At 38.3% G+C, this 23,216-nt stretch overlaps 1 protein-coding gene and 1 long non-coding RNA gene across 2 annotated transcripts; both read left to right on the top strand.

Moving 5' to 3' along the window:
• Window positions 1–317: 317 nt before the first annotated feature.
• On the top strand, window positions 318–16,056 carry LOC139711968 (uncharacterized). The gene is made up of 6 exons (XM_071623815.1): window positions 318–842; window positions 1,874–2,179; window positions 7,612–7,956; window positions 8,367–8,504; window positions 15,028–15,093; window positions 16,046–16,056. The coding sequence occupies exons 1-6, from the start codon at window positions 773–775 to the stop codon at window positions 16,054–16,056; spliced, it is 936 nt and encodes a 311-aa protein (XP_071479916.1). The 5' UTR covers window positions 318–772.
• A 1,278-nt stretch (window positions 16,057–17,334) lies between these two features.
• Window positions 17,335–21,739, top strand: LOC139711969 (uncharacterized). The gene is made up of 3 exons (XR_011709545.1): window positions 17,335–17,659; window positions 20,009–20,176; window positions 21,586–21,739. It is a non-coding gene; the product is annotated as an uncharacterized lncRNA (long non-coding RNA).
• The last annotated feature ends 1,477 nt before the right edge of the window (window positions 21,740–23,216 follow it).

Below are 23,216 nucleotides of genomic sequence, written 5' to 3'. Positions count from 1 at the left end.
ACAGCTTTATAATTCTTTTTTTTTAATGATAACTTCTTCAGGCTGTACGCACACCACGAGCATGAGGAAACGCACTGAATAGCATTGTTACGTTGGACTTTGGCCACTACAGTGATTTGTCGTCTTTGCGCCATTCGAGATCATCGTCATGCACCAATGACATTGAATGATGATAATTTTATGTAAATGCAAACATATCTCACATTGAACCTTGAGCCACATCTACAATGGATTGGCAATCACTTTATTAAACGTTATGCCAGGTGTACACCACATGATCTCGAAATAGAGATAACTCAACGCATTTGTGAGCAGACGGCTGCTTCACAAGAAAGAACGCTTCACCAGCCCCATGCCTCCTTACACAAACTTGGCAAAAAGAATCTCGTTTTTCGTTAACAGATTGAATGGAGTTGAGTAGCGTAGATGTTATTTTACGTGACGGCTAAGAAGGCGTTGGATGTATAAAGCAAAAGCTTGCTAATGTTCTTCACCAAGGACTGTGGATGAGGATAAAGTACCTTGCCAAGTGTAGAATCACTGAAGCCATGGAGATTCGAACCGTTGATCGTGATTGATGTGTCTTACTGAACGACTGCAGTTTATTATAGGCGTATAATACTTGCATACCTTTCATGAGTTTGGTCGACTCTCATCTCATTTTGAGAAATGTGACGACAAAGGAATGTACAGACTTTCGTGAGTCTGAGATTAAAACGTGTGCTCGCCTTGATTTCTACCAAAAATCTCAGCCTTTGACTGTCTAGCGGTGATGGATAGAAAATACGGCCCCGTGCTGCTACTAGTATTGGCTGCTTCTGTGTGTGGCCTTGCTATGGAAGGTAAGTGTAAATCTCTTCACATGGGGTATCTTACAGTAGCTCTATCCGATATGTCAGAAAAAAAATGCTAGACCTATCTAAAAAGAGGAAGCCAACCCAAGTGCCACCAAATATTACTAACAATAATCATATTTGATACAGATTCTTCAAGAGGTTACAGTGTTGCATTATATTATAAGTGTTCGACTTGCTAATAAAAAAAAAAACGGAAAAAGAAATGTCCTAGGACAAAACAATTCATTACATTTTCACAAGGATTATGTTATATTATTGTATGCCCGTGGCAAAGTAATAATGGACATTGTTTAACTATACACTCTACGTGTGTCAATGAGGCGATTAAGAGTAAGTTTAGTCCGAGCTTAATTAAAGATCATGATACAATAGGGTATTAAGTTACTTAATCTGATAAACATAATACCTTATCATTCATGGTAGCTTCCTTCAACGCCCATGTTTCATTTTTTTTTAATAATCCATCAGTGTTGTTAATACATATCATTATTATATTTAATATAATAATGATATGTATTAACAACACTGATGGAAAAGTTACTTTTGCTTGGTCGACGTTAACAATGTTCAAGACGTCAGGTCATAAAAGATAATACACGTGATAACTCAGATGAGGAGAACTACAGACAGTTTTCTAGTAGAGAGCATGTGCCTATCTTTAACATAAGTAAGTTGTATTATACATTGTACGTCAACGTAAAAGAAACATAAGAGCATTGCGGTACTGCGGGTATTACGTACTACGTTACAGCTACGGCATGGCGGTAAAAACAAGCAATACTCAGAAACGAAGTGCTCCCATTAACTGTTTATATTTGCTGAATTGTTCCTTTTATCCTGAATTTAAGGTATTTCATTTGGCTTTAACATACCTTTATTGCACATGCCTTATACATAAATACGCTAAATGTCCAGAATTTGTATTCCCTTTGTGGAATCCCATCAAATTAAATGAAATCACAGATGAGTTAGAAGGGCAAGGCGAAAGTTAACCACTTTGCCATTACTATCACCAGTGAGAAACACTGCCCCCATCGTTCGAGGGTGGAAAGGTGACGACATCCGGCTGCCATGTAACTTTGAAGGAGAGCCTGAAGCTGTAATTTGGGTCAAGGAGAGTAGCTCACGTGAGCAGCGAAGGACGACCAAGGCGGGATTCCTCTACGGAAAATTTGAGAGTGGCGAGCAAGGGTTCCACATCGACAGGAATTTTAGTCTCGTCATTACTAACTTGGAAGTCGCAGATGAGGGTCTCTACCTGTGTCAAGTAGTTATGAAGAATTCGGAGGATTTTGAGCTCTCCAATATTTTGACGGTTAGCTGTAAGTGATATTTTCCTATAAATATCATGAAACGTTTGGAGAATATATCATTTTACTGTTTACTGTATCAATTTCGTTTACAAAATTAATAAAGCTTTACTGAAATGCTTTTTCAAAGCCGTTCAGAAAGACATAGTGTGCTTTGAGGATTTATTTTCTAAATTGGGATGCCTTATTTAAGCCGTGCGGCCGTAATCTGGCAGAACTGCGTATCTCCTTTAACACATTACGCCAGAAATCGGGTTTAAAGATTCAATGTTACACCTTTCTAAACTGAGATACGATGAGTTGCATTTTTCCTCTTTTCTCGGTCATAATTGGTCTAAAGAATTTATTTCCAGCAAAAAAATGACAATTTGACCTTTTTAAGTAGTAAAAATTACCAATTTTAAAAACTTACGCAGTTCTGCCAGATTAATCGTCGCCAAATTTTTGCGATCGTAATCTGGCATAACTGCGTATCTCTGGTCACGTGCCCGGGTTGATCAGCCAGAACTGCGTAAGTTTTTGGCCATGCGGGGGGTTTTTCAGGCAGAACTGCGTATCTCTAGGAGATACGCAGTTCTGCCTGATAAGCACGTGTTTCATCAGGCAGAACTACGTATCTCTTTTTGTCGTCAACCACGTGCTTATCAGCCAGAACTGCGTATCTCCTAGAGATACGCAGTTCTGGCTGATAAACACGTGGTTTATCAACCAGAACTACGTATCTCGGTCTATTTTCTGCGGGTTGTCTATCGTATTTTACCATCCACCCTCTTACTATTCAGCGGATGCAGTGTCAAAACAATGAATATTTTAAATCGAGTACAATTTTTTTGAAATATTTGTATTGTATAAAGTCATCATTATTGATTCACATTTAATTTCATTTTATCCATTCATTTGTATATGGAAAATAACTTGCTTTCCCCAAATGTTGTCAGTCTGTGTTCATGTTTCAGTATTATTTAGCGGCACAAGAAGTACTGCTACATCAAAAGCCTGGCTGCTGCTTGGGTTATTGTCGATCTCATGAAGCATTACATTTGGACTAAGAATAATATTAGACTAGGTTCTAGATGTTAAGCTATATTGTTCATCAAGACTACAGGTATATACTACACTGTAGACCGTCTAGACCGTAGTCTATTCAGGCCTAACGATACACTAGACATCTAGAGACTAGTGCGGTACGTAGGAATCTGCATACGATAGGCCTACTGATCTCATCATTATCCTAGTATTCCTACTCTATGCCCAAAGTAAGAGTAAGCCTAGACCCTTTTGGCTGAAGGCCTAAACTCTATTTAAACTAAAGAATACGAGGAGCTAGGCCTGACTAAAAGTTTATTCACAGCTTTATTAGAAAATAAAAAAATAGACCCTAGTTCTCGTTTGTGTCGACTCCTAGTCCTACTGTAGGCCTTATTGTCACTAACTACTTACAGTACTAACGTTAGGGTAGTAGTGTTCTAACCGTTACTATCTATTTCTACGCAGGCCTATTAAAAACGTACGAGAACTCTCGAACTCTGTCTACTCGATTGTCTAGGTCTATGTAACATCCAGACGTCTATTTTGGGGCGTCATTATAACAGACTAGTAGATCAATGAAAATTAGTTTCTAGATTTTCTAGTCTAGACTCTAGATCTAACGCTAGACTCTAGATATCCAGGTAGGGGCTAAATCTAGCGTTACAGCTAGACTGTTTATTGGGGATCTAGGCCTAGTTCTAGAAGGTACTAATGTTGTAGATCTAAGAACAACATAAAGCCTAACATGCCTATCTACAATGACTAACGGTAAGTCTATAAAGTCTATAGCCTATAATGTCTAGTAGTAGGCCCTGCCCTAGTACTAGTAGTAATGTATAGAACACAGATCTAAATCTAAGTTTCAGATCTATTTCTAGGGCTAAATGTTTATAATTTAGCGTTTAACCTGTAGATTCTAGATTCTTCATATTACAGACTTCAAGAATGTCTGGCCGAATCAAATCTAGAAAAATAGAAAACTGAGTAAAGACAGAATAACCGGCGATTCAGCCTAAGTTAAGTAACGGTAGGCCCCAGTAGTCTACTAGTAGTAGGCCCCTACTGCACAATTTACTGGGAGTACCGGTACGGTACCGGTATTAAAAAGTAAACTGTAAAAGTGTTAGTATTGGTCAATTTCTGACGTCTGTAGGATTGGATCGAAAATGCCATCGTTATAGACGGTATCCTAGATATTCATTAAACTTCTCGAGATCAATCCCATAGATCCAAGCCCACTAACCGCTTATTACAATGAAAAATAAAATAAGAAGCTATGGTCAATGGATTACAGATATTGTTGTTCGCGTGACCTACGCTACCGCACAGTACATTGATTTCACGTACACTAACAATGGACAAGTGCTGCAGCAGTACCAAGTAGGCCTAAAGTTGACTGGAGCGTGATGTCAGACAAGATGCAAACTATAACGTTTGTTAGATCTAGAAATGCTCTAGGCTTAAAAAACACTAGATTGTAGCAAAACTTAATAGTAAGGCATACCGCATATTGACCTGTTTTGAAGCCTGCCAGTCTATGAAGGGAAAGAAAGTGGCAATTTCCCCCAAGAGCAACGAGGGTTATTGCTTTAGCGTGACTGTCGTCGTGTACAATACACGTAGCCGCACGACGTGTCTAGCTAGCTAGCTAGCTAGCTAGGCACTGCTAACCTGAACGCGCAGCGCGTTCGTCACTACCAAGGTCGCGCACGCGCGTGTTAAGATATACCATGTCCGTGCGGGATGCAGGAACACCTTGGTCCAAGCGTTGTCGTAAGTCGACTTACGCAGTTCTGCCTGATTAACATCGGAAAATTCATTTCGAATCTCGACTTACGCAGTTCTGCCAGATTAATCGCCCTCTCTCCTCAGGAATTTTGCCAAAATCACTTTCTAAAAATAACTTTCTGTACCGATTCACAACTTATTTTTTGGCCCACTTGAAAGAGCATGAGAAAAAACACACAAAACACTCAAAACCTGAAAATCGACCAAAATCGACTTAGGGAGTTCTGCCAGATTACGGCCGCGTGGAAATAAAAAAAAAAATCCAAACAAAGGAGCTTGCAAGATTATCAAGTTATTTCTGCTGCAATGATAATACATGCAGTAAACAATGATTTATTTCATCATATCAGCAATTATGGTTACTGGAAGTGACAGATTATTAAACTAAAACTATGCTCTCAACCACTACTAATGATTATAGAAAAGATTGTGAAACAGAAAAAGGAAGGCTTTATACATGGTATAGACCTACTCGTAGCCCCTTTATTCCGATTGAATACTCTTGCACTCAAGACGTGCGTACAGGCCATTCGATGTGGGTTTCCCTTTTTTCTGAGGATACATCAAAATGATATTGTTCCTTATTCTGAAACTTTGTTATTCCAAAACACACGTATTTGCTGTAGCTACAGGTTCGTTTCTTCGAAAATAATGACGGGTTTACTGGTACTCACTGAAGGGTACAATCATTACTCCGAGAACTCGTCAATTCGAATGAAAATAGGTTTCTAATTTCAAAAGTTCGTTCATTTGAAAATGTGATAAGGTTCGTTCATCCGAATTAACTTCATTTTGTCACCTAGTGGTAAGTTTCTTTTACTACAAGTCCCACAGAGCATTCATTTTTTGACGAGCCCTTGAATTAATGGAAGGATAAAGGGCAGGAATTTGTGGCACGCGATGAACGAGTTGTCAGTGTACTCTATTACGGTCTTTTCTATTTGCGAGTTTTATAGTGGACTGCGAGTATGCGTTTTTGTTTCCGTTATTAGGCTGCGTTCGCATAGAAGTATACTATTCGGGTATTCGGTGCTCGTTTTCGAGGGCACGCGAATAGCTTGAATCGAACGATAGGATTTCCTAACACCGGTTCACATAAGAGGGCACTATTCGAAAATACCGAATAGCTGCGAATAGTATAGCATTGTGGGAATCGAGCTTGTTCGATTTGATTTTCTTACAGCGTATACCATCTCTCGTTTATGAAATGATGACAATTTTGGTCTGGATTTGCCCTTTAGCAAAAATAAGCATGTAGACTGACATTCTGATGCAGTTTAGAAATAATTGTTAGTAAGATTGCTGGGATGTAGGAAGAAGAAATCCTCACTGCATGGGATGGGTACAGTAGTTGATGGTGCGGGTGATGGTGTTCTGGGTGCCCGAATAGCAGCCTTAAGAGCAGGATTGACGAGCCACGAAGATAAATACTTTCGCCATTCCAATTTAACACCAAGACGACGCACCTAACTAAGAAACATCATCTTCATAGTTGTAATAATTCCAAGATCATAATCACGCCGAATCTCCATAGACTTTTGGAGAAAATTACCTTCGCATATATCAGCGGTGCTTTAGAATGACAATGATGACTTTATGTTATTATATGACGCTAGATCTAACAATGCACCTGCATACTTTACTTGTATGGCTAAACTGAAGTGGGTTCACGATTAGTACCAAATTCGGCGTAAGGGAATGTATGCTTAAACCAGACTGCCATATTGCTGATGCAGAAATAAAATATGTTAATTGTATGTTTTATTCTGCAACATTTTTCAATTTTAAAGGCAAATCACAGACATGAGAATGTATTAGTTTTTGACAATATACGCTTCCATTACTCTCCTCATGCAGAATCAAGTCAATTGGGCCCACTTTGTAGCTTGTAATGTCATGTCTCTCCTAGTGCTATAACCAGATATCGCACCAATAACGTCGTCACCATGGTCACAGCAGGTACAAACGACGGCAGAACTTAGGGTGAACGTTCGAGACATCTGTAACCAGTTACGAACAATAACCTCGTGGATACGCATGCGCACTACTTTAAGAATGACCCCCATGCTTTGCAGTCCACCATTGAACGTGCCAAATCGTAATGTCCCTATTAACGAGAGATTACAGACGTTCACACTCTTAATGTTAGTAACAGCAGAATGCAATTTCAACTTCACAGTTTTGAAGCTATATGAATTATAATTATGCATTGTTATTGCTAGCCCGTTGTCAAAGCACATTGGCCAAGCAACAAAGTCTACATAATGTTCTCATTTCAGTACACGCTTTCTATTTTGTCTTTTTTTTCTTGTAAAAACAAGGGATAAGATAATGGTGCGTTAGAGCAAAAGCTCTCAAAGCGTACCAAACCGAGCCAGAGAAGCGCTCTCAGAACGCTCCAAATGTGTACTTACCGTACCTTACCGTAAAATATCATACCGATCCAATACAATACTAGACTTCACTATCAGTGAAGTTGCCTCTCGATGAACAACAACCCCCACATAAGCATTTTGTCAATTGAATAACGCAGTCTGCATTTCCCATAACACATTCTGCAGAACTTCATGCAACAAATCCAAAAATCTAATTCGCTATTTTGCAACTAATTCTTTCTTTTCCCCTAGCGATGGCATCAGCACATACAATCGAGGAATGCGTTGATAAAACTCAGTCCCTTCAGGATTGGTGTACATACCAAATTATAATACCTAACACTGCCACCATTAATCTTACATGTGTTGTGAGTGGATTCAAGCCTAACATTTCCATGCTATGGACTGAAGACTCTGGAACGAGACAGAATTCCGTGGTTTCAAGACAGAAAATGCTATCCGACAGCACATACGAGAGGAGTGAAACGATATCCATTTCAACTGAACAAGGAAAGGAACAAACCTTCGTGTGTATAGCTACTGGTGACTCGCTGAATGGAACATCGACCAAGGAAATCACTCTTCTGCCGAAATCAGGTTGTGCACAAAGTTGCCTTTTTTCCTTGACAATAAAAAAATTGCGCTTTTGTTGGGAATACTACAAGATTCATGAAAAATAGGTAACAAATATTGTAATGAATTTAAATTTTGATTTGTCACCACATTATATTTGAGTCAACACCTTGATGTGTTAACATTTTTTGTCCTTGAAAAAAAACACAAAAACTTGCGGCTATCCATTGCGTTTCTCTAAACGATGACATAATTTGATAATGATTATTGTGTAAAATGGGCGTAGCCAAGAAATAAAATAATTCGTTGCACAACCCACTAACTGAGACATATAACATGTTGCAGTAACATATCATATCAATTATTATTTGCATGTTTTATATTTCTGAAAGAAACAATGTAACGAAAGGACAGCATGCTTTGATTGTGTCTAGACCAACTTTCAGGAAAACGAGATAATGTCGGTTTCATCGTTGGACTAGTCATTGGTGTATCCGTTGCTGTATCCATCCTATTCTCCCTTGTTGGAAAGTTTCTGCAAAAGTATCATCCGCACTTCCTACCAAGAAAAGGTGTCGATATTTTGTTCTTTTACTAATCTTTCATTCATATTTTTGTTTTTGTGCTTTTGTTTTCAATCCCTCCAGATATATATATATATATATATACATATATATATATATACATAATATATATATATAATATATATATATATATATATATATATATATATAGATATATAAATATATATAATATATGAGACCCTGCTCCACAAAACACACAAAAAGTCGCCAGACATGGATTTTTAGTTAAGGGCAGATTCTGGAAGAATAGACTCTAAGCTTTAAAAATCTAAATATTGGAAAGAAAGCACACACTCAGGAAATGTGTTAACTGAGAAAAGAGGCTCTGAAGTACAGTGTGTATTTAAGCGCTTAATCTTTACCAAGCCGTGCTGCCGTAACAGGAAGTAAACCACTGGAGTAACAAAAATGAAGGGATTATCAAATTGAACTGAAATTGAGCATGCCTTATCAACACATTCTGTCCTTGATTAGTGCCAACTTACAAAGCAGTCACTGCTTTGTAAGTTGCACTCTAAGTTGCACTGTGGCATCATCCTTCAAAAGTTATTAGAGTTGAAAGTGAAGAGTGTGGAAAGGGTTTCTCAGAAATGAAAATTGGACTCTAAAGACACATCTAATCACAGCATTCTAACAAAAATGTTCGAGAAACATTACTAAAAAAACACACTTTCCTGCCCGTTCTATGATTCCAAAGTTTAGCATAATGTAGAAGAAGAATTGCTCTTTCAGAAAATATGAAAAAGTCAAGGGCACCTGGTTTGACCCATTTCACAAATTTTCAGTCCTCACGCAAAATCAGTGTGTGCGACTTTTTGTTCGTTTTGTGATGCATGGTCAAATATATTATGAAGAGTTTGTTCGCAAAAACCGACAAGTCCATAAAATTTGCCAAATTGAGATATTTCCGATTAAAGGTCAAGAAAAATAATGAGAATAATGAGAAAAATGTTGCTTCTTTTGACCATTACTTCAAAAATGTACCTTTATGTTGTGACCAATGTATCACTTAAAAGGTATTACTTTGTACTTTGACAGAGACCGTAATTCAAAATCTTCAAAAAATGACCTATCGGTTTTTGCGAACAAACTCTTCATATATTATATATACTATGTTTGTATGTATAGAGAATTATATATTAAATTATATGTATACAACCGAAATTATATTTACTTTGCTTATTACGCAAAAACTCAAGTTTATGTTTTATTACAGTATAAAAATACTAGCACGATTGTGTAATTACATATTGACCCTACATTACAAAACGAACAAAAAGTCTCCAGACATGGATTTTTAGTTAAGGGGAGATTTTTTAAAGAGCAGACTCTAACTTTAAATGGGTGTATAACTCGATTCAAATGGATTGCCCTAACGTATTTAGATATTGGAAAGGAAGCTCACACTCAATCTGGAAAAAGTGTGAGCTGAGAAAAGAGGCTCTGAAGTACAGGATCTATTCTCAAGCGCTTAATCTTTACCAAGTCGTACTAGCCGTACGATGAAAGGGACCAAACAACGACATATAAACCACCGTATAGCAACAACAATGAAGGGGTTAACTGATTTACCTGAACTTTAGCATGATCTATTAACACATTCTGTTCATGATTAATGTCAACGCTATTCTTATAGACTTGAAAGTGAAGAGATTGCATAGGATTTCCAGAAATGAAAAGGGGCTTCGAAGACGTACCTGATCATTCTACTCTCTCCTAAAAAGGGTTGTAGGAAAACTGCTGAAAGCACACCTCCAGATTCCTGTTATGACCCCAAACTAAAAAAATAGTGTAGAAGTACACTTTCGTAAAAATATGGAAAACCCCTTACTCAGGACTGACTCGCACGACCAATTTCACTTTTAAAAAAATACATAAAATCAATGGGTGTTACTTTTTGTTGGTTTTGTGATGCACGGTCACATATGCTAGCAATGTCAGATAACCATGGGCGTAAATCTGGGGGGGGGGGGGGGGGGTGGGAGGATATATTCCCCCCCCCCCCCTGAAATTGAGGAGGGGGGATGGCCTGTACAATAACCCCCCCCCCTGAAATTTGAGAAAAAATGGAGGAAGTCGAAATGTGGTATCAACTTTGGCATATTGCATGACGTTAGTACGCCCGCCTTCAGACAGGTAACAGAGCTGAACAGTATTCTATTTTGTAGGATAATGTATACATAATTTTCTCAAGCGCTTGCTTGCTTCGCTCGCTCGCGAAGAAAGTAATATCGACATAAGGTATGGTCCAGACGTTGACAACGTCAAATAGCATAGGCTTACATGTAAAACACGCTATGACGCGAGCAACTTGGGATCATCTGCAAATTATGTAAGAAAACAAACAAACAATAACAACAACTATACCGCCATGATTGTGACCCCCTCCATTTCCTAAATAATTCCTGAAACGATGATGACTGATACATCTATGGGCATATCCAGGGATGATAAGGGGCGTCGAATGTATCGGGGGGCGGGGGGGGGGGGGGGGGGGGGGGTCCAAGGGGCATTTGCCCCGCCCCTGCGGAAATGTTAGGGGCAGACAAATCATTTGTTCCCCAAGAAATTCCCAGATGAGGCCAAATCTCGAACTTTCTTTAGGGAAAATTGTCCAACTAATCATACCGCCAGAACTATGCACCGGATCGTTGAATTGCAATCATAAATATGCAAAAGCTCGCTAGTGGGTCCCTTTCGATATACACTTTTGAGATTGACGTATTTCCTTATCTCTCTAAAAAAAGAAAATCCAATGAAAATATTCACTCATGAAGGAGTGTATACAAAAAAAAAGAGTGAATTTAGAGTGAAAATGGGATGAATTTTGAGTGAAATTTTCATTTTCACTCATCACTCATTTTGGAGTGACCTCAGGGATCACTCGAAGATTTTGGAGTGAGGTCACTCTAAAACGAGTGAAAATAAACATTTTCACTCAAATTCACTCCAATTTCAGTCTGAATTCACTATATTTTTTTTGGTATTCACTCCTTCAAGAGTGAATATATTTTCACTCGATTTTTTTAAAAAGTATATTCTATCAAAGAGTGTGCAGCAGATCTTCCACTTACAAAAGCTCCCTCATATGCAGAGGCGTCGATGGAGGGGGAGGGGGATGATTCCCCATAAAAGTATTGGGGACAAACATATCATTTTGCTCCTCCTCGTAACTCCCGAGATGTGGAACTGTGTTTACTTTTTTGAAAGAAAACTGTCTACACATTTAACCCAAAGATGGCTGGATTTCAATTCTGAAAATACAAAATCTCCCTCGCGTATACAAGAGGGGAATAGGCCTAACCCCTTCCATATAATACCCTCCCCCAGTGGCGTAACTACGGGGTTGGGGGGGGGGGGGGGGGGTGCACGTGCCACCCCCCTCCCCTCCCCCCCCCCCCCCCATCCGCTGGTAAAACAAAAAACAAAAAACAAAAAACAAAACAAAAACTAAAATTTACCAAAGTGGTTATTCAAAGGTAGTAAACTGCTTTTGAAATCGACATGAAGGGTGATCAAGAAATAAGATATTTTTCTAAGATTTCTGTTAACCAAAATGAAAGAGGCAATACAGTGTTAAACATTGTTCAAAAAGCCCGGAGCGACAAAAGATTGTGATTCAGCGTGATTCCTGGTTGGCATTCTGAATATAAGCAGGATGTGCCCAGTGTACTCAGAACATCCGAACGGCAAAAAGAGTCGCTGCAATGTTGCGCAAAGTGATGTAGAATGTACATCTTTGTACTTTACGCTTCGTTATATCAAAGCTAGATCATTGATTTCGCAGTGTTGCAGTGTCTATATCAAAATGCCTTGCATTGCCAATAATAAGACTTGACCTGGGCTATTTCCTAACTTTTCCATGTATATAAAACACACACACACACACACACACACACACACACACAAACGATTGGGGGATGCTCTAATAAGCAGATTTCGGACATCTTTCCCCCGCTTGGTCACTTCGACGCCCCCTCCCTGTTCATATCTCCCCCAATCATGAACATAAACCGACACCCTTGACTACCAGTGGCGGATCTAGGGGGCGCATCGGACGCTCCCCCCCCCCCCTCTTAATTTCCAAAGCGTAAAAATATAGCTACAAATGGCAGTTTTTGAACTGTAAATGTGAACATTTTCAAGCTCGCTCTCTTCGCTCGCTCGCATTTAATCGTTATGCCATTCTCCTGATGTTGGTGCCAGTAATGGCCAACAGTTGTGCCCGGTGCACCCCCCTTAATTTCTAAATCGAAAAAATATAGCTACAAACGGCAGCTTGGGGACTGTAAAATGTCAACATTTTCAAGCCCGATCGCTCCGCTCGCTTGCATGTAATCGATGCAATCATCTGAATTCTAAAAATGCAAAAGCACCATCGTAATGCAGAGGCGTTGATTCTGGAGGACGGGGAGCGCGGACGGAGAAAGAGGGGAGGGGCAAACATATCATTATGTCCCCAATGATCCCGAAATGAGGAAAATTTTCTTGCGTTTTATTTTTTATTTTTTGATAGAAAATGGAAGGGTGGTGTTAGATCTCGCCCACGCCTTCTCCTGCTCGCCCGTCAGAAAATACAGAATCTCCCTCATGTAGGAAGGAGGAATAGGGAATAAGGCTTATCCCCTCCCGTGCACCTTCTCTGATTGACAAATATCCAGATGTTCTAATAAAAGTGTGTACCAGATTGTTAAATTTCAGTTCTAAAACTGAAAAAAAAAGCTCCCTCGAATATGGGAGACGTATCTTGCCATCCTCCCATTGCTTGGTCCCATCTTTAGACTTAGTACACTTTTGGGAATGACAGTTTCCGAATTTTCTTCAAAATGTGTGCTTCAGATCGCTTCATTTAGATTCTAATCGAGAAAGCTCCGTCTTGTGTTCCCCTCCGACACCCTCCCCCTCCGACACCCTCCCCCTAAGCTCTGCCTTACTAGAATTTGTACATATAACACAAAGATGGTGCACACTCGGAATAAGAGCTTAATTTCATGATTTCAACTCTTCATTGAAAAAGCCCTACTTATTTCAATTATTATTTTTTTTTTTTTGGGGGGGGGGGCTGGAAAAAATGCCAAGTATTGCACAATTTTTTTTTGACCAGATCGCTGAATTTCAGGTCTGAAAATGCAAAATCACCTTCGTGTGGGATGAGAAATGCCCCTTATCTACACCCTCGTGTGATTGCCTTTTCTGTTTGAATTGCTTTGTAATCTACATCAAAATATTCTGCTACCTTAAACAAGTGAGACTGTTTCAAGTCGATAAAACACCCAAACATGCATAGAAATGCATCATTTACAACATCAAAATGCACAAAGTTTTCACAGTGGGATTTGCCTTATATGATACAATCTAAGGCAAATTGTTCAATGATAATCTACATCGAAAATATTCTGTTACCTTAAACAAGCGGGACTGTTTCAAGTCGATAAAACACGCAAAAACATACATCAAACTGCACCATTTACAACATCAAAATGAAAGAAGTTCTCACCATGGGAGGGGGATCATTCCCCTCCCACCACCCTCCCCCTCCCGCTCCCTTCCTTGATCGCTCCGGCGAAAGTTGGCTAAGAAGCAAACAAACAAACAAAAACAAAAACAAAAACCAAAGGTCTTCATATTTTTGCTGCCACTTCCTTCCCACGTTGCATGCAAAAAAATGGGACATTCGAGCCCTGTAAAGTGTGTGTGTGTGTGTGTGTGTGTGTGTGTGTGTGTGTGTGTGAGGGGGAGGGAACGAAGCTTCTCTCCCCCCCCCCCCCGTCCTCCCCACTCCTCAGTACGGATTTACGCCGTTGCAGATAACACCTTCAAATAAAGATCGCGAAATGCCTGTGTGTGCTCATGCACTTAATTATATCAAGTGCACTTGCACACACACACACACACACACACACACACACACACACACAAAGTATAGAGACTTAAAATAGCGAAAGGGGTCAACCTAGTCAATCATCATTTGTTTGTACTTTCTGAGAGAGCAATAATTGTTATTGCACCTTACTGTAAAGAATGGTTCATATAACAAAAAAGAAAAATGTCATTTATATCGGTTTTCTAGAACGTGTTTTTTGTAGATTATTGTTTTAAATCATGTTTTAGAGACCCCTTCTTTATTTCGTAAACACCCTTTACACGCACTTTACTTTCAAATTCAATAATATTATATTTTTGTTTTTATTTTTTTAGGGGGGGGGGGGATAAGAGACTGCTTTGGAAGTTAGTATCATTCATATGAATGGAGTTCGTTTATGCTCTGAGCAAAATTCCAGCCCAATATCATACGAATTGTTAATTGCAGACGTTATGGTGGTTTACATCGATTTTTCGAAACTAGTGCACCAGTATGCATATTATTTCCTCACTCATTTGAATAGGTTAAGAAAGCCAATTTACATTAAATCAGATACTATTCTAAAGCTTTGAAACTGTTTTTCACAATCTTCCCTTAACGAAAGTCCCAGTCTACTCTTGTAACTTTCCTTGATGTTCTATTTTACAGGATGCGGCTGGAATCCCTGCTGGCGGAGACCAAAACGAGTTGATGAAGAAGAAACAGTAATGCTGGGTATGGGGAAGTTGGAAATGATTACAATGTTTTTTCTTGCTTCTTTGTTACTGGTATACCATTGCACTTTATTTTACGTGTCACATTGTAATTCATTATAAATTATGATTCAGGTACAGTGTGATGCTTCCAAAGTTAAAGAACGCTCTCATGAACAGTTTCATTTTCTGTTTTCTCCAAAGTGAATGTGCATATATCTGCCTAGAGTCAAGTTATTTCGCTTGATATATCAAAGTGAACATGTTCAAAAGATAACCTGTTTACTCACAGGCAATAATAAATCATATCTGATCCCCGCCGTTAGATATGGATGACAAACTGGAGAATCCACATTAAAAAGAAAAAATTGATTGAAATAAGAGAGAGTTGCGACGTGCACTTTTATAGAAAGAGAAAAAGAGTAATTCAGGCGTGCGGTGGAATAGAGCAATGAAAACACTCTCTATTTCACAGTGAAAGCAGCCCTTTTTCAAATACATGTAATCCAGATAGAAAAATGCGGGTATCTTGAATTTAGCAAAATTTTTGAGGCCTCAAATTTTCACGGAAGGTAGAGAAAAGTTGACTCTTCTGAAAATTAAAAAAAGGTTAAATCCGAACAGCATGCCCTAATTTGGTTTCGTTTTAATTCTTTTGCTGGGTTGCCCTTTGTTTCACGTGAGCAAATTGAGTAACCCAATACGTCAGGTGACTTTGATTTATAGGCCGTTTTTTTTTTCTTTCCATTCAAGCTTCTGATCTTCTTGGCCTGTGTTTGTCAAGAAACGACATGATGATGTTATCATGATTAATAATCCGTGAATACTTGCAACTATAGGTACACAGTTGCATCGAATGCGTTTAAAAGAAAGAGAAAATCGTGAAATTATTTGAGCCTAATAATGTCACACTGGGAGGAATAATCAGTTCACTTATCTGGTTTTCTTGATTTTTCTGTGTATGAAATATGCAGATTTTGCATGATTATAAAGTATATTTCAATATCCAATGCATTCTGTCCTGCTTTTGATTTTCATTAGCACCTCTCTCACCATCGCTTACAAAGGAACAATTACAGCAATGCAAAGAAGAGCTGAAGGCGTATTACCGGTTGTCACGACGCAAGGTCACTGTGGATCCACTCAACTTTATGGATCGTGTTAACTTGGATGCCATTTACACAAATCTGACTCTATTAGACCAGAGTGACATGCGTAAAACTACACCTATAACGTACGAAGACCTTTTAGCCAATGATGAAAGCTTAAACCTCTCTAAGCGCCTTTTGATCCAGGGTGAAGGTGGTGTAGGTAAAACAACGCTTTGCTCTAAAATTGCTTGGGACTGGTGCCAGGGACGGATTCTCCAGGACTTCGATATGGTGCTCGTAATCCCTCTTCGAGATGTGACCGACGGAAAGAGTATCGGTAGTATAGTGCAAACGTATTTTTCTGATTCAAATGAAGCGACACAAGACGAAATAGACGGATATATCTTGAACAATTTGAATAGAATTCTTATTGTCTTTGATGGATTCGACGAGTTTAACGGGAAAATCGAAGAAAGGAGCAGCAGTGACGTCATTCGAATCTTAGGTTTAGAGCAATATAAGTCATGCAAGGTAATTGTGACCACAAGGCCATGGAGAAGACATGAATTTACTGTTGTCAAAAGCCTTGCCGAAGCTTACACATTTATCAGAGTTGACGGATTTAACAAGGATAATTTGACAGTTTATATCAAGAAATACTTTCGAATAAGACAGAAGGACACTTTGGCAGAAGACTTGATCACTTTCATGGAGGAAAATGATGTAATCCAGTCGAACATGGCTCCATTTCCTATCTACTGTGCAATGCTCTGCCTAATGTGGGAAGAATTCAGTGAAGAGAGGCGAATGGAAATGACAAAAATGCAAACTTTCTCTGAGATTTTTGGAGCAATGATTACTTTCCTTGAAGAACACTACGCGTCAAAAGCATGTCAAAATTTAGAGAACAAGAACGCTGTTGAGCATTTGAAGGAGGCGGAAAGGGCAATTCAAGGTATAAGTGAGATAGCATTGAACGGCTTGTTAGAAAACAATATGACATTTCCTGAAGAAATATTCAGAGAGTGTCATGATGCCATGGAAATATGCTGCAGAGTCGGGGTTTTGACAATAGAAAGAGATGTCATGAAAAGGGGGCAGCGGCGCGATGTCAATATCCAATCCTTTGTTTCATCAACGGTTTCGTTTCCCCACAAATTGTTCCAAGAATATATCGCAAGAGTATACATTGAAAATGTGTACATCAATAATCACCCCGAGTACAACCAACTGAAAAACAAACTCCTTGCCAAGTATGAGCAATTCCGCTACCTGCTGTACTTTATCTCAACTTTACGGAAAGAGATTCGTATTGATATCATAGATGGATTGACAAAGTATGCTCACCAGTATTTCTGCGTTGATGTTGCGTTTGAATGTCACACTGAGGAGGCAGCTAAAGCAGTGGGAGAACGATGGGATAAATACAGACTGTCTCCTGATATGTCAGAGCATACAAAGTCTGGAGTTGTGTTCATGGTGCACTGTAACCAAGCGGTGAGTTGCTCATTGGTTTTCCAAAAAAAAAATCAATGTTCAAAGAGAATGTAAAAGATATATGAGTGCGTGTCCGTGTGTGTGTGTGTGTGTGTGTGTGTGTGTGTGTGTGTGTGTGTGTCTGTGTCTGTGTATCAGAGAGTTTGAAATCCTCATCCTCTTTTACTTTATTCATTCATTTGTTTTGAAAACTCAGAAGAATCATTAGTTATGGAATTCAAATTTGGGTAGAAGTTGAATTTCAAGTCTTCAAGCGGGGTTCCCACTATCGTACGATCTATAACGAACGCTACGATTGGACATTCGTAACTGATCGTGGATGTTTCGTTGAACTCGTCTGAAATTTCACGTTTGGATACGAGGTTATGCGAGCCAATACGTGTTGCTTCGCTTGGATGCGATATGGTCACGATTGGTCTATTTCAAGCAATACGATCTGTCACGATCTGGACTCCCAAATACGATCCGATAGGATTGTCCCGAATGAGTCCATGATTGGTTCCGATCTACCACTATCATTACGATCGGGATCCCCGATTTGGTGCGTGCAGCTACGTTCTGATACGTTCCAATACGAATATCGCGAACCAATGCGGGCTGTTGAGATAAGATACGATATCTTTCACGATTGGGATAAAAAACGACCCCCATTTAAGGTGCGATTATACCCGAATGGGAATATTATAGCCCGGCTGACGATGAATTTCATTGTTTCCTCAACTTAATCTGCTTAGTGAATAGGCCTACTACGTGTATGCACAACCATTGATGATGGCAAGGGTTGACAGGTTGAGGATGATGAGAACGTGACCTTTGCAGTACTGCGAATGACGATTACGTTATCATCTTATAGAAAGCATCACCTAGGCCAGCCACAAGCTCAGATAGTCCCTCCTCTAATTTAACCTAAAGAAATTAATAGATTACTGAATCGACGTGCTCATCCTCCCCCATCCCCCCCCCAAAAAAAAAAAACCGAATACACAAGATCAAATCATTTCCCCATCTTCTCCAGAAAAAGAACGATCAGACAAATGTTTTCACCTTTCTTTGAAATACCAGTAGAAGATATGATGAAATTGAAGCTAAAGAAGAGGATGGGATCTGTTTGAATGCTTACATAATATGTATTGTATACGCTCAATATAAGAAAGTTGCCGGACTGATGGCATTGCTTGTGTTTTTGATTTCATATTGGCATAGTGTGTATCATATACATTTTTATTTCATAATGTCGTTATCTCATGGGGTATTGAATGTTGGGTTTGTTTGGCTTGATTTATTGTTTTATTTAACAGTGTTTAACAGGCCGAACTAAACACAAAACAGAAAGGTAACTCCCTAAAATAATGTCACTATTTAACAAAGAAAAAAAGTCTTAAGCAAAATTATTTCGCAGGGGTATCGCTACACTTATTGATTAACTTCTATGTAAAAAATAATGACAGTGACCTTTATTAGTCATGCACGAGTGACCTTACATCCACGACAATGGTTTCTCATCAAAAGTCACAAAAGTTACTTTGTGGGGTATGTTAAACATTCTGCTTCTGGAGGATGTTTCAGGGGTGTTGTTATTTTATATTTCATTGTGCCACCCCTCCCTTATTCAACCTCGCGGAATACTAATTATATACGATTTGCGAGTAAAATAAGAGTAAATGTGCAAAATAAGCAAAAGGAAAGTGAAAAAGTCGATTCCGATCAACACGATTAAGAAGCACGATTAGATAAAATTTGCTGCGTTTTGATACGATCCAAGACAATCTGATGCGATGATCATGATCAAAAATTAATCGTGTTAATCGTAGAAAAATTATGAACCGTCCAATTTTTTTTTCTACAATTAACATGATTGCCACGATTGACCTCAAGATCTGATACAATCTAATACGATCTGATGAGATCACCACGATTGCTTCACGATTGAGACCACGATTTCAATCGTGGCGCCAATCGTGATAGTGGGAACCCGCTTCAAGGACTGCAATATTATTTAAAAACACAACAGCAAATTTTCTCCCTCTGTCAAGATATTGTGAAACCAGACCAGTGTGTTAAAATTCTCTATGTGTCTTGAAGCGGGACGCCATAATGCCTATTTTGTATTAAACCTGTATTTAGAGCTCATAGTACCGTGTTGATGGAGTCAAACCCAAGACTCTCAGTCCTGACTCGTATAGAAGAGACAAGACATTTGCCCTTCTCCCTCAACTATTTTCCACACTTCACGTCAATAAAGACATAAATATTGAGAATAGCACATCGAATGATCAATCCCTTGATTTTTAGTATTCCACTCTTAGTGATCATCACCGTTCTAACTATGAGAATGTTCCTTCTCATTAGCAATCGTTACATATTGACCGTTTCAACTGCGGAAGAACTCTATTACTTGACTTGGCGGAGGGAATGAGCTCCAGCACTGTGCTGAGCGAAGTAGCAATGGACTTGTTTAACTCAAAATTTCAAACGGACTTCTACAGGATCGTAGCAGACAAGGCTTCGACCTGTCAGGTAAGATCTTCAAAGACAGCTACAAAACAGCGCAATTGCCATTATATGTGACCGTTTATCACAAAACCAACAAAACCCCCTGACTTTACGTAAGGACTCAAAATAAAAGGTGAAAGAGGTCAACCAAGTCAATTTTTAGTTTTTCGTATTTTCTGAAAAAACTGTCCCTAAACTACATTATTCTTAAGTTTAGGATCATAAGATTAATTAAAAAGTATTTTTGGTCATTTTGCTTATCCTTTCGTTGTTGTCGCTCCGGTGTTTTTTATTCTACTTTTTGTTTCTTTTTGGGCCCATTGATCACACAGATAGCACGGTTTGGCAAAGAAGAAGCGCTTGAATAGACATCGTACTTCAAAACTTTTTTTTTCTCAGTCCACTCTTTTCCAGAGTGTGTGTTTTCTTTCCAAAATTAAAATAGGATAAAAGAGTCCATTTGAATCGAGTTTTATATCATTTAAAGGCTTATATCCTACTCTTTGAGAATCTGCTTTTAAATAAAAATCCATGTCTGCCGACTTTTTGTTGTTGTTGTTTTTTTTATGCAGGGTCACATAATATGTATACATGCCTACGGTGTTGTAGGAAATAAACATTTCTCTGCCTAAAATAGCATCTCTTAGGACTTTCGGGGTCGTGGGATTAAAGGTCAAGTGTCAAAAGTCCGGTTAAAAGTTCTAAAACTATGCTACCTAGCGCTGATTTTACACTATTTTTTAGATACTTTATAGAAATCTCTACGCGTACACTTGATTAAATAGTTGTAACTCTTTATGCGCCACGTTGTAGCCCCCGTTTGCCAGATTATTCTAAAATTACAACTTCGGCACGCTTTGGGAAAACATTCTGTTTTTCAGATGCATGACAAGCAACAAGTAAATCTTTAAAGAACATGCTGAGATATGCTATGATGTAAATTTAATGACAAGGCTAGGATTATTTACTTTTGTTTCAAATAACAGTGGCTACTATTATTATCATCCTGGCATGATATTCTTAATCAAAAATCAAGATCAGGTGATAATTCTCAGCATTGCTGTGAATAGTAGATGGTACCTGGAAATAATCATCTATGGAAAACAATGGAACAAAAACGTTAGGATCAAGGATCAAACGAAAACCTTTAAAATGATTTAGCCATGCAAATCAAATTCTGGTTCAATGAATATTTTACAAAGCACCCAACATGTTTGTGGTCATGCAAATCTTTCAAACGCCTCATTCTCTTCATTTTTTCTTGTGCCAACAATGTGAAAGTGTCGTCTCACAATGACCAGTGAAAAGAATCATGGGATATGGCAAAGAGAAGATACCACTGGCCCTTACAATATTTCTAGTTTTCTCAAAAAGTTTAGTTTGCCAGATAATTTTGTTGGTTATTGTGGTGTTGTTGTTTTTTTTTCCTGCAGATGCAAGATCTTGCATTGACCATAAGTTACTGGAATGACAATCTTCAATATCAGTCCTCAATGGGAAAAGATTTGGCACGTTGGGTTTGTACAATGCCACGTCTTTCGACCTTCAGTGTGAGATGCCACAACTTGCCCAATGCTTTCTTCTCAACAGCAGCCGATATGGTGCAATCCTGCCAAGTATGCCACTTTTACTTTGTTTATATATAACTGAGAAAATGATTATATTTCTTTGTTCATCATGCATCTATCTTACTGATGAAAATCATTACTTTGCACAATGAACCCTCACTCGTTACAAAATGTCTCATATACTATTTTCAGTTCATAAAACATCAACCTCAATGTGTAATTCTTTACTTTTGTTTATTGATAGAATTGGTTTCAGCACTTGTTTCATCAAATAACTTATATGTGTGTCTTGTCTTTCGTGTAAGGAAATTATGCTTAAGGGAATTATAATATGATAAAGTAACATATTATAAGAGCCATACAGGACTGTGCTTTAAGATTTTTTTCTCACACATTTCTGTAACCATATTATGGTTACAGGAATGTGTGAGAAAAACATCTAGAAGTGCTTCGGGATGATGACTAAAGTAAAAAAAAATAACAAAAACAACTTTAAATGCATGTACATATTCATGTGGATATGTTGTTTTGTGAGCTCTCAGCAGCACCATTCTATAATCACTTTTTCTTAATAAGTAACATATAGACGCCATAAAGGACAGTGCTTTAAGATATAGCATGATATAAGCCGACATATACATTCAAGGCAAAGTTTATTTCAACTTTCAACAAAAAGCATTATAGAAGCCATACAGAACTGTGCTTTAAGATTTTTTCTCACACATTTCTGTAACCATATTATGGTTGCAGAAATGTGTGTGAAAAGAATCTAGAAGTGCTTCGGGATGATGACTAAAGTAAAAAAAAAATTACAAAAACAACTTTAAATGCATGTACATTTTCATGTGGATATGTTGTTTTGTCAGCTCACAGCAGAACCATTCTATAATCACTTTTTCTTAATAAGTAACATATAGACGCCATAAAGGACAGTGCTTTAAGATATAGCATGATATAAGCCGACATATACATTCAAGGCAAAGTTTATTTCAGCTTTCAACAAAAAGCAGAAAAAAACAGAAAAAAAACAATATTAGACTGACATACTCTGAAATTGCACTTTTGTAAAAAAAAAAGAAAAAGAAAAAAAGAAAATTATTTGGCCTTAAAATAATTAGTCCCACAATAATAGGCTTTCCCGTCCAATCTCACAATTTTTTGATTAAGTTCCTTTCCCGAGCATTTAATATTACACCTTCCATCCTGGTTTTCTGAAGCAGCAATGATACAAATCAGCGAAAAAGAAAGAAATAAAGACAGGGTAGTCAAATTCCATATCGAACAAATGTTTTGTTTTGCTTTCGCTTATTGATTTTTTTTTTTAAATTCATTTTCTGCAGGTCTGCAAACTTTTGATCGTGATCGATTCGGGTCAGATTTCAGAGTCAGAGGCAACAGCAGCAGCCGAATTTCTGTGCCATATGCCACATCTTAGACGTGCCCGTATCACATGTGACAACCTACCCAGGACATTCTTCACGACAATTGATTCACAG

Source organism: Diadema antillarum, unplaced genomic scaffold (assembly GCF_040938485.1).
Source record: "Diadema antillarum isolate AM-2024a unplaced genomic scaffold, OU_Dant_1.0 seq00001740_RagTag, whole genome shotgun sequence".
In the NCBI taxonomy this organism is placed as follows: Eukaryota; Metazoa; Echinodermata; class Echinoidea; order Diadematoida; family Diadematidae; genus Diadema; species Diadema antillarum.
The sequence above is the reverse complement of the archived record's forward strand: the minus strand, read 5'-3'. Positions and strand labels throughout refer to the sequence as shown.

Coding starts and splice junctions, on each gene's coding strand:
- LOC139711968 (XM_071623815.1), top strand. CDS start 773: ATGGATAGAAAATACGGCCCCGTGCTGCTACTAGTATTGGCTGCTTCT. Junction 843..1,873: donor GTGTGGCCTTGCTATGGAAG/GTAAGTGTAAAT, acceptor TACTATCACCAG/TGAGAAACACTGCCCCCATC. Junction 8,505..15,027: donor GCACTTCCTACCAAGAAAAG/GTGTCGATATTT, acceptor TCTATTTTACAG/GATGCGGCTGGAATCCCTGC.